The 12500-nt window shown below is 44.9% G+C and overlaps 1 protein-coding gene across 1 annotated transcript in view; it reads left to right on the top strand.

Annotated features, from left to right (window-relative positions):
- The window catches only part of LOC308329166 (neurexin-3a-like), a gene marked incomplete at both ends in the record, with an annotated part of 120876 nt that overhangs the window by 40458 nt on the left and 67918 nt on the right, over positions 1–12500 (top strand). Inside the window, 2 exons of the mRNA XM_080783369.1 lie at positions 6151–6452; positions 9988–10149. Coding sequence (XP_080639495.1) covers positions 6151–6452; positions 9988–10149 — 464 coding nt within the window. The remainder of the gene's footprint in view (positions 1–6150; positions 6453–9987; positions 10150–12500) is intronic.

The raw sequence follows: 12500 nt of genomic DNA, 5'->3' as shown, positions 1-12500 counted from the left end.
CTTGGTATTATATTACAGCAGTGTGAGTCCTCTTGGTATTATATTACAGCAGTGTGAGTCCTCTTGGTATTATATTACAGCAGTGTGAGTCCTCTTGGTATTATATTACAACAGTGTGAGTCCTCTTGGTATTATATTACAGCAGTGTGAGTCCTCTTGGTATTATATTACAGCAGTGTGAGTACTCTTGGTATTATATTACAGCAGTGTGAGTACTCTTGGTATTATATTACAACAGTGTGAGTCCTCTTGGTATTATATTACAGCAGTGTGAGTACTCTTGGTATTATATTACAGCAGTGTGAGTACTCTTGGTATTATATTACAGCAGTGTGAGTACTCTTGGTATTATATTACAACAGTGTGAGTCCTCTTGGTATTATATTACAGCAGTGTGAGTACTCTTGGTATTATATTACAGCAGTGTGAGTACTCTTGGTATTATATTACAGCAGTGTGAGTACTCTTGGTATTATATTACAACAGTGTGAGTACTCTTGGTATTATATTACAGCAGTGTGAGTCCTCTTGGTATTATATTACAACAGTGTGAGTCCTCTTGGTATTATATTACAGCAGTGTGAGTACTCTTGGTATTATATTACAGCAGTGTGAGTACTCTTGGTATTATATTACAGCAGTGTGAGTCCTCTTGGTATTATATTACAGCAGTGTGAGTCCTCTTGGTATTATATTACAACAGTGTGAGTCCTCTTGGTATTATATTACAGCAGTGTGAGTACTCTTGGTATTATATTACAACAGTGTGAGTCCTCTTGGTATTATATTACAACAGTGTGAGTCCTCTTGGTATTATATTACAGCAGTGTGAGTACTCTTGGTATTATATTACAGCAGTGTGAGTACTCTTGGTATTATATTACAGCAGTGTGAGTCCTCTTGGTATTATATTACAGCAGTGTGAGTACTCTTGGTATTATATTACAGCAGTGTGAGTCCTCTTGGTATTATATTACAGCAGTGTGAGTCCTCTTGGTATTATATTACAGCAGTGTGAGTACTCTTGGTATTATATTACAGCAGTGTGAGTCCTCTTGGTATTATATTACAGCAGTGTGAGTACTCTTGGTATTATATTACAGCAGTGTGAGTCCTCTTGGTATTATATTACAGCAGTGTGAGTACTCTTGGTATTATATTACAACAGTGTGAGTACTCTTGGTATTATATTACAACAGTGTGAGTACTCTTGGTATTATATTACAGCAGTGTGAGTCCTCTTGGTATTATATTACAGCAGTGTGAGTCCTCTTGGTATTATATTACAGCAGTGTGAGTCCTCTTGGTATTATATTACAACAGTGTGAGTCCTCTTGGTATTATATTACAGCAGTGTGAGTCCTCTTGGTATTATATTACAGCAGTGTGAGTACTCTTGGTATTATATTACAGCAGTGTGAGTACTCTTGGTATTATATTACAACAGTGTGAGTCCTCTTGGTATTATATTACAGCAGTGTGAGTACTCTTGGTATTATATTACAGCAGTGTGAGTACTCTTGGTATTATATTACAGCAGTGTGAGTACTCTTGGTATTATATTACAACAGTGTGAGTCCTCTTGGTATTATATTACAGCAGTGTGAGTCCTCTTGGTATTATATTACAGCAGTGTGAGTACTCTTGGTATTATATTACAGCAGTGTGAGTCCTCTTGGTATTATATTACAGCAGTGTGAGTACTCTTGGTATTATATTACAGCAGTGTGAGTACTCTTGGTATTATATTACAGCAGTGTGAGTACTCTTGGTATTATATTACAACAGTGTGAGTCCTCTTGGTATTATATTACAGCAGTGTGAGTACTCTTGGTATTATATTACAGCAGTGTGAGTACTCTTGGTATTATATTACAGCAGTGTGAGTACTCTTGGTATTATATTACAGCAGTGTGAGTACTCTTGGTATTATATTACAGCAGTGTGAGTCCTCTTGGTATTATATTACAGCAGTGTGAGTCCTCTTGGCCAGGCTGAGACATTTCTAATATTTCCACACTCGCATTAATCATGCCGAGCAGAGCGATAAGGCCTGTCGGCGTCATGGAGTCACGCTGTGTTTATAACGTACAAAAGATGCTCCGTAAGAAAGACTTCACTACTGTGTCCCTGTTTGACCACATTATTATATGATGGACAGTCCCTCCAGAGGGCCACTATAGTTCCACACTCACTCCAGAGGGCCACTATAGTTCCACACTCACTCCAGAGGACCACGATAGTTCCACACTCCCTCCAGAGGGCCACTATAGTTCCACACTCACTCCAGAGGACCACGATAGTTCCACACTCCCTCCAGAGGGCCACTATAGTTCCACACTCACTCCAGAGGGCCGCTATAGTTCCACACTCACTCCAGAGGGCCACTATAGTTCCACACTCACTCCAGAGGGCCACTATAGTTCCACACTCACTCCAGAGGGCCACTATAGTTCCACACTCACTCCAGAGGGCCGCTATAGTTCCACACTCACTCCAGAGGGCCACTATAGTTCCACACTCACTCCAGAGGGCCACTATAGTTCCACACTCACTCCAGAGGGCCACTATAGTTCCACACTCACTCCAGAGGGCCGCTATAGTTCCACACTCACTCCAGAGGGCCGCTATAGTTCCACACTTACTCCAGAGGGGCCACTATAGTTCCACACTACCTCCAGAGGGCCACACTGCGTTTATCTAATGGTAAGCGTGTATTTGATTGGTTTTCCTCCCATGCATCTCATTAGCATATCATTAAGCTGTGTAGCATGTCCAGCATCTTGGAAGGTCTTTTGTTCAAATCACACTTTGTTTAATTAATAATTGATCGTTTCTTTGAACGTGGGAGGGGGGGGGGGGTGTATGGGTATTCATAGTGGCAGGTTGCCGTGCCAACCCCGAGATAAGACATATCAGTGTGTGTGTGGGGGGGGGGGGGGGGGTGTCTGCTTGGTGAGATTACGCTGCCGTTGGATAAGAAGAAGAAGAATGCTGTCGTAGACGAAACACAATCTAGATGTTAGGAAAACATTGTGTTCTGCTGAGAACCTTCAGGTTGTTGAACTCTAAAACATTGTGTTCTGCTGAGAACCTTCAGGTTGTTGAACTCTAAAACATTGTGTTCTGCTGAGAACCTTCAGGTTGTTGAACTCTAAAACATTGTGTTCTGCTGAGAACCTTCAGGTTGTTGAACTCTAAAACATTGTGTTCTGCTGAGAACCTTCATGTTGTTGAACTCTAAAACATTGTGTTCTGCTGAGAACCTTCAGGTGGTTGAACTCTAAAACATTGTGTTCTGCTGAGAACCTTCAGGTTGTTGAACTCTAAAACATTGTGTTCTGCTGAGAACCTTCAGGTTGTTGAACTCTAAAACATTGTGTTCTGCTGAGAACCTTCAGGTTGTTGAACTCTAAAACATTGTGTTCTGCTGAGAACCTTCAGGTTGTTGAACTCTAAAACATTGTGTTCTGCTGAGAACCTTCATGTTGTTGAACTATAAAACATTGTGTTCTGCTGAGAACCTTCATGTTGTTGAACTCTAAAACATTGTGTTCTGCTGAGAACCTTCAGGTTGTTGAACTCTAAAACATTGTGTTCTGCTGAAAACCTTCATGTTGTTGAACTCTAAAACATTGTGTTCTGCTGAGAACCTTCATGTTGTTGAACTCTAAAACATTGTGTTCTGCTGAGAACCTTCATGTTGTTGAACTCTAAAACATTGTGTTCTGCTGAGAACCTTCAGGTTGTTGAACTCTAAAACATTGTGTTCTGCTGAGAACCTTCAGGTTGTTGAACTCTAAAACATTGTGTTCTGCTGAGAACCTTCAGGTTGTTGAACTCTAAAACATTGTGTTCTGCTGAGAACCTTCATGTTGTTGAACTCTAAAACATCCTGTTCTGTTGAGAACCTTCAGGTTGTTGAACTCTAAAACATTGTGTTCTGCTGAGAACCTTCAGGTTGTTGAACTCTAAAACATTGTGTTCTGTTGAGAACCTTCAGGTTGTTGAACTCTAAAAGGGGGTGGCGGTGGCTCAGGGGTAGAGTGGCCACTAGGGGGCGGCGGTGGCTCAGGGGTAGAGTGCCTGGATAGGGAACCGCAAGGTTGCCAGTTCGAAACCTGTGGGCTCCCCCAGAGTTACTGTCCGAAGTGTCCTTGAGCAAGACACTGAACCCCAAATTGCTCCCGGTGTGTGCGAGCTGGTGCCTTGCCTGGTTTCCGCTGCCATCGGTGTGGGAATGTGTGTGTGTGTGTGTGAATGGGTGAATGTAATGCATCTACAGTATGTAAAGCGCCTTCGATAAAGGTAAAGGTAAGATAAAGGTAAGCTATATAAATGCACCATTTATATTTAACCATCTGGTTGTTGTTGAACTGGCGCTCGCGTTCCAACAGCATTTTTTAAATGTTGAAAATGAGTGGAATGCCCCTTTAACTATGGCTGTTGTAGATCATATGTGTTGTTCAGAGGACTTGTAGATCAATTCCTTCACAAGATGAAACAAAGCAGCCATTTTGTTTTGACGTTTTCTGTTCATTTCTCTCTCTCTCTCTCTCTCTCTCTCTCTCTCTCTCTCTCTGCGGGTTGGTGGGGGAGGGGTGTTATTGTGTATGCAGAGCACATGGCTTAGCGTTAGTGCTACCGTTAGCGTAGCGCTTGTGAATGCCGCCACGGGCGCAGCGCACGACGCTAGCACGCTAAGCGTAGCTAAACCCACACTCTCCTCCTCTCCTCCCCTCCCCTCCCCTCCCCTCCTCTCCTCTGTCACAGACAGCAGGCTAATTGAAGATGATCCCCACGATAAAAGCTTTTTTCCTCTCTCTCTCTCTCTCTCTCTCTCTGTCTGTCTGTCTGTCTGTCTGTCTGTCTGTCTGTCTGTCTGTCTGTCTGTCTGTCTGTCTGTCTGTCTGTCTGTCTGTCTGTCTGTCTGTCTGTCTGTCTGTCTGTCTGTCTCTCTCTCTTTCTCTCTCCCCCTCCACCCATCCCCTCTCTGTCTCAGATGTAGTGAGAGGGTGTAGCTCAGTTCTATCCAGAACTACACCTGGTAGAACCACATCTGGTAGAACTACACCTGGTAGAACTACATCTGGTAGAACTACACCTGGTAGAACTACATCTGGTAGAAGTACACCTGGTAGAACTACACCTGGTAGAACTACATCTGGTAGAACTACACCTGGTAGAACTACATCTGGTAATAGAACTACATCTGGTAGAACTACACCTGGTAGAACCACATCTGGTAGAACTACACCTGGTATAACTACATCTGGTAGAACTACACCTGGTAGAACCACATCTGGTAGAACTACACCTGGTAGAACTACACCTGGTAGAACTACACCTGGTAGAACTACATCTGGTAGAACTACACCTGGTAGAACTACACCTGGTAGAACTACATCTGGTAGAACTACACCTGGTAGAACTACATCTGGTAATAGAACTACATCTGGTAGAACTACATCTGGTAGAACTACATCTGGTAGAACCACATCTGGTAGAACCACACCTGGTATAACTACACCTGGTAGAACTACACCTGGTAGAACCACACCTGGTAGAACTACACCTGGTAGAACTACACCTGGTAGAATCACATCTGGTAGAACTACACCTGGTAGAACCACACCTGGTAGAACTACACCTGGTAGAACTACACCTGGTAGAACAACACCTGGTAGAACTACACCTGGTAGAACTACACCTGGTAGAACTACACCTGGTAGAACAACACCTGGTAGAACTACACCTGGTAGAACCACACCTGGTAGAACTACACCTGGTAGAACTACACCTGGTAGAACCACACCTGGTAGAACAACACCTGGTAGAACTACACCTGGTAGAACTACACCTGGTAGAACTACACCTGGTAGAACAACACCTGGTAGAACCACATCTGGTAGAACTACACCTGGTAGAACTACACCTGGTAGAACCACATCTGGTAGAACTACACCTGGTAGAACTACACCTGGTAGAACTACATCTGGTAGAACTACACCTGGTAGAATCACATCTGGTAGAACTACACCTGGTAGAACTACATCTGGTAGAACTACACCTGGTAGAACTACACCTGGTAGAACTACACCCCTAACCGCCACACTAACCCCGGTCTCTCTCTCTCCCTTCGTCCCGCAGCCCGGGAGGAGAACGTGGCGACGTTCCGGGGCTCGGAGTACTTCTGCTACGACCTCTCCCAGAACCCCATCCAGAGCAGCAGCGACGAGATCACGCTGTCCTTCAAGACGTGGCAGCGCAACGGCCTCATCCTGCACACGGGGAAGTCCGCCGACTACGTCAACCTGGCGCTGAAGGACGGCGCGGTGTCGCTGGTCATCAACCTGGGCTCCGGCGCCTTCGAGGCCATCGTGGAGCCGGTCAACGGGAAGTTCAACGACAACATGTGGCACGAGGTCAAGGTCACACGCAACCTCCGCCAGGTGAGAGGGCAAGGGTCACACACTCGCACACACACACACACACACAAACACACACACACACACACACACACACATATGACCTCCGACAGGTGAGAGGGCAAATGGCCACGCGCGTACACACACGCACACACACACACACACACACACACACACACACACACACACATGACCTCCGACAGGTGAGAGGGCAAAGGGCCACGCGCACACACACACACACACACACACACGCAACCTCCGACAGGTGAGAGGTCAAGGGTCATGCACACACAACCTTGTGATATGTAACATGTGGGTTGTGAGAGCCTTATTCTTTCCTATTTCTATGTGAAAGGTAACGGGTCTGGTACTAGGGTGGTTGATAGTTGTCAATGACTGATTGATGCCACCACCCAAGTTTACTAAGGGGAGGAAGTGACACACGGGAAGGATCTCCCAAACAAACAGTGTGTAGGGCCTACACGGAGGAGAAGAGGAGCTCCAGGCGCCAGATAGCATTCGAGCAGTTATCAAAGTTCAAACGTGTCTATCTGCAGCCGTGACAATTGAAGAACAGTCGTGCCGTCGGGTAAAATAAGCTTCGCGCTTGTTGTTGCCGTCGGGGATCGGCGTTGGAATCAGGGACGTATCTGCCAGCGGTTGGAGTCTAACAGAGCTGCTGCGATCGGACTCGGATTGTCAATACTAAGGGGAACCCCACACGGTTCATTCATTGCGCTGGATTAAAATACTACAGACTTTCACATGCACGCGCCTCGTTAGAAGGGGAGGACGGACGCGGTCTTTGTTTAATTGCGCAGTTGTGTTCCGCTGACTTTGGGACTGGTTTGGGGTGGGAGGGGGGTTTGGATGTAAATATTGATTGTTGTTTTGAGTTTGTTTTCTTGTTTGTTTATTTAAGTTAGTAGGGAAAGAGACAGGGAGAGACGTCATTGTGAAGTGTACCGTCTACCTTTGAATACAACTTCCCATAAAGTGTGTAAAGTAAACCCCACGATCCCGCTTATTTATTCCTTAGTTAATAATTTGCCTTGCTGTGAAGAGGGCGATTGTTACAACCTACGCCAGGTAGGCTAGGGGTCAGGGGTCATCGATGTGTCCGTGGAAAATTTTGGATTTTTTTCTTCCCCACAACATCATATTGTTCTTATTGTCTCCACCGTGTGTGAGTGTGTGTGTGTGTGTGTGTGTGTGTGAGTGTGAGTGTGTGTGTGTGAGCGAGTGCGTGCGTGCGTGCATGAGCGAGTGTGCATGTGAGTCAGTGTGAGTGTGTGTGAGTGTGAGTGAGTGTGAGTCAGTGTGAGTGTGAGTGTGAGTGTGTGTGAGTGTGAGTCAGTGTGAGTGTGAGTGTGTGTGAGTGTGAGTCAGTGTGAGTGTGAGTGTGAGTGTGAGTCAGTGTGAGTGTGAGTGTGTGAGTGTGAGTCAGTGTGAGTGTGAGTGTGTGTGAGTGTGAGTCAGTGTGAGTGTGAGTGTGTGTGAGTGTGAGTCAGTGTGAGTGTGAGTGTGTGTGAGTGTGAGTCAGTGTGAGTGTGAGTCAGTGTGAGTGTGAGTCAGTGTGAGTGTGAGTGAGTGTGAGTGTGAGTGAGTGTGAGTGTGTGTGAGTGTGAGTGTGTGTGAGTGTGAGTCAGTGTGAGTGTGAGTGTGAGTCAGTGTGAGTGTGTGTGAGTGTGAGTGTGTGTGAGTGTGTGTGAGTGTGAGTGTGAGTCAGTGTGAGTGTGAGTGTGAGTCAGTGTGAGTGTGAGTCAGTGTGAGTGTGAGTGTGAGTCAGTGTGAGTGTGAGTGTGTGTGAGTGTGAGTGTGTGTGTGTGTGAGTCAGTGTGAGTGTGAGTGTGTGTGAGTGTGAGTGTCTGCGTGCGTGTCTGTCCGTCCGTCAGTTACCAGCATTCCATCCATTCATAACATGGACATATGACATCATCAACCTGCGACGGAAGCAGTCCCTATTGATTGAAAGATTCTATGAAATATTTAATGTGGGTTTTAATTTATTTTAGTTATAGAGGGCAGGTATAATGTTTTATTAGCCAGGGATCCATTTAACCCATTTATGCCTGACATCGACATTTTATTTTAATTCCTGAAAGTTTTCTGAAATACCTCATGTTTCTACGTCAGTGATGTCAAGGAACCCCCAAAGTTATCTGTAATTGGCTGCCGATCCCCATCTGAAAATATGTAGATTTGAGTTAAAAACGTTGTCTTTGAGGCACATTTTCACGATTTTTCAAAAATAGCAGACCTACAAGTTCATAGCGCGGCACTCGAGCTTGTAGATCTGCTATTTTTCAATAGCTAAAGTAGGCCTATAACATAATGCTTAAAACAGCAAAAGGGGTTTCTGCCCAGAACGGTTTAAGAAGATAGATAGATAGATAGATCTTTATTTGTCATTGCTTGCATGAAACAACGGAATTCAGTTTAGAGCTTCACCTTCACCTTCACCTTCACCACTGGCATCAAATAAATAACCATACTGTACAATAACCCAAGTGCAATAGTGCTGGTGCAAAATGTAATAGTGCAAAGTTCAGTGCAAGACCAAGAAGCTAACCAACGTCATCCTGTGAACCGTCCATATCTCTCCTAACGGATGTTTACGTTGTTCCATCGTTGTTGTTGTTGTTGTTTGTTTTATTGTGATTGCTTTATAATTGAATAACTCCATCCTCACTGCTGTGTTCATTATAATTTAATAACTCCATCCTCACTGTGTTCATTCCTTACACAAAGCAATCACCCGGTGGATTCTTCATGGTAAACAAACTCCATTGTCTGGTAGATATCGTTCCATTCTAACATCTCATCTGGCTTTGGTTTGCTGTGTTGTCGTCGCTGTTGTTTCCACTCCTCCGCTTTCATTCTCCTTATTCCGTTAAGGCTTGGTGTCTCTCTCTCTCTCTCTCTCTCTCTCTCTCTCTCTCTCTCTCTCTCCCTCTCTCTCTCCCTCTCTCTCTCTCTCTCTCCAGTTCCCAGCCTGTCTCTTTGCATGTAGGTTTACTTTATGGAAATCATTTTATTCATAGTCCGTTCGTTGAAGAGGTGAGCGGTGAGTCTCTTACCACCGCGGCTCAGTGACGTTGTGTTGTAGTTTTAGTAAAAACAGAGAGGTGTGTTTGGGTGAGCGGTGAGTCTCTTACCACCGCGGCTCAGTGACGTTGTGTTGTAGTTTTAGTAAAAACAGAGAGGTGTGTTTGGGTGAGCGGTGAGTCTCTTACCACCGCGGCTCAGTGACGTCATGTTGTAGTTTTAGTAAGAACAGAGAGATGTGTTTGGGTGAGCGGTGAGTCTCGTACCACCGCGGCTCAGTGACGTCATGTTGTAGTTTTAGTAAAAACAGAGAAATGTGTTTGGGTGAGCGGTGAGTCTCTTACCACCGCGGCTCAGTGACGTCATGTTGTAGTTTTAGTAAGAACAGAGAGGTGTGTTTGGGTGAGCGGTAAAATGTTCTATGAGCAGGGCCTGGCTGTAAACAAGTTATTGAGCTTAGTCCAGTTACCCTGGGTAAACATGGTACCTTTCCTTTCCTTTCACCCTCCAGGTGACCATCTCAGTGGACGGCATCCTGACCACCACCGGCTACACCCAGGAGGATTACACCATGCTGGGCTCTGACGACTTCTTCTACGTGGGAGGAAGTCCCAGCACGGCTGACCTGCCTGGTTCCCCGGTCAGCAACAACTTCATGGGCTGTCTGAAGGAGGTACGCACCGTACACACTCAAACTATAACTGATGCATTCATACTGTCTGAAGGAGGTACGGTGTCTATAACTAATTAATTCATACAACTAGTTATGAAGTGAATTCTACCATCCATGTCAAACTAATTAATTCGTACAACTAGTTATGAAGTGAATTCTACCATCCATGTCAAACTAATTAATTCGTACAACTAGTTATGAAGTGAATTCTACCATCCAGGTCAAACTAATTCCCGTCCAACTCTGAACCTGCAGAATGACAGACTGACAATGTTCCGTTTTCAGCTCTCTTTGTGAGTTCCATGAAATGAAATAAAATGTCCTATTCGACGTGTTTCCATGACCGGGGAGTAGGGAGAGAAGGTGCGACGGATGGCGTGTGCGTGCGTGCGTGCGTGCATGCGTCCATGCTTGAGTGCGTGTGTACTGCGTGTGTGCATGTGTGTAAGTACAATGGGTCTGGTATGAAGTGAGGAGCCGATTCTCCGTTGTTGCCTTGAGGTCCTGATTCAATCACGTCTGAATTCAATGAGATTAATCTGTAATGAAATATCCTCTCCTCTCCTCTCCTCTCCTCTCCTCTCCTCTCCTCTCCCCTCCCCTCCTCTCCTCTCCTCTCCTCTCCTCTCAGTTGATTTACAATCGTTGATAAATGAACACAATGATAGTTATGTTTGCTTGGAGGGGAGGGGAGGGGGGGATAGTGGAGGGGAGGGGAGGGGACCCTCGGCTTGTACAGGTGAATGTATCGGTGTGTGTGTGTGTGTGTGTGTGTGTGTGTGTGCATGTGCACGTGCGTCTGGGTTTTGATTGAAGGGGGTCAGAGATGAGGAGAATGTCCAATGAGAGGCTCTGATTGGCCTGCAGAGCGACTCATGGTTATTTACATATTGACTCATGTTTATAGACGTGCACATTATCACATGCACATTATCACATGCACATTATCACATGCACATTATCACGTGCACATTATCACATGCACATTATCACATGCACATTATCACATGCACATTATCACGTGCACATTATCACATGCACATTATCACGTGCACATTATCACATGCACATTATCACGTGCACATTATCACGTGCACATTATCACATGCACATTATCACGTGCACATGATCACATGCACATTATCACATGCACATTATCACATGCACATTATCACGTGCACATTATCACGTGCACATTATCACGTGCACATTATCACATGCACATTATCACGTGCACATTATCACATGCACATTATCACATGCACATTATCACATGCACATTATCACATGCACATTATCACGTGCACATTATCACGTGCACATTATCACATGCACATGATCACATGCACATTATCACATGCACATTATCACGTGCACATTATCACGTGCACATTATCACATGCACATTATCACATGCACATTATCACATGCAATGGCCAATATTGCACTTTTTGGTGGGGACGTAACAACTTTATAAATAAAGGTAAGGCTGCAGCCAGACATGAGCCTAAAGAAATCGTAGGCGCAGACGTCTCGGCGGTTTTTAGACAGCTGGTGGATGGAGAAAAAGCTCCAGTCCGCCGACGACTTGCGCGCAACGGCCAGCCGACAGCTGACGCTCTCCTCTGCGGCAGAGACAGCTGCCGACAAGCGCGTGTCACCCGGCAGTGAGATAGGCACTAGCCAATGGAACAGATGCAGCCGCAGCCCATCCACTGGGCGGGTATTCACTTGTAGTTTTCTTCTTTCACGGAGTCAAACGCCCCCTGGGCAGTGGGCACCTCGAAGTAACATTCTGTCCACTCCAAATTGTTAACAAAACATTGAAAAATCGTCTGAAGAAATGTAAAGCAGTGGTTCTCATGTTTGCTTCAGATCACCCCTGTAATCTTTTCATCCATGGCACCCCTGGCTGAATTACATTGTCATTTACTGTAACCCTGATCCATGATGACATTGAAAATAACTTTATATTTATAAAATAGCGCGTTCACTTCACCCTCCACAGCCCTTCTCATCATCAATAACCTCATTCTTCGTGGTGTAGTGGTTAGGATTCTGCGCTCTCACCGTGGCGGCCCGGGTTCGATCCCCGGTCAGGGAACACTGTTTTATGATGAATTCCTGTTCTGTTCTTTAACTATATAGAAGTGTCTATTTATACGTCTCTAAATGTTTTGATGAATTGAACCATGTGGACCCTGTTGTAAACAAGTGTAATGCTTAATTGGGTCGTTCACTCACAGTTAACAGTATTTGTATTGAGTTTGTGCTTGAAATGTATTGTAATTCTGCAAACTGTTAATACATATTTAAATCAATAAATCAAAAATATCCTTCTCCTTCTCACC

Source organism: Protomyctophum bolini (genome assembly GCF_963924005.1).
Source record: "Protomyctophum bolini genome assembly, chromosome: 15".
In the NCBI taxonomy this organism is placed as follows: domain Eukaryota; kingdom Metazoa; phylum Chordata; class Actinopteri; order Myctophiformes; family Myctophidae; genus Protomyctophum; species Protomyctophum bolini.
Note: the sequence above shows the minus strand (reverse complement) of the source record. Positions and strands in the feature narration are given on the sequence as shown.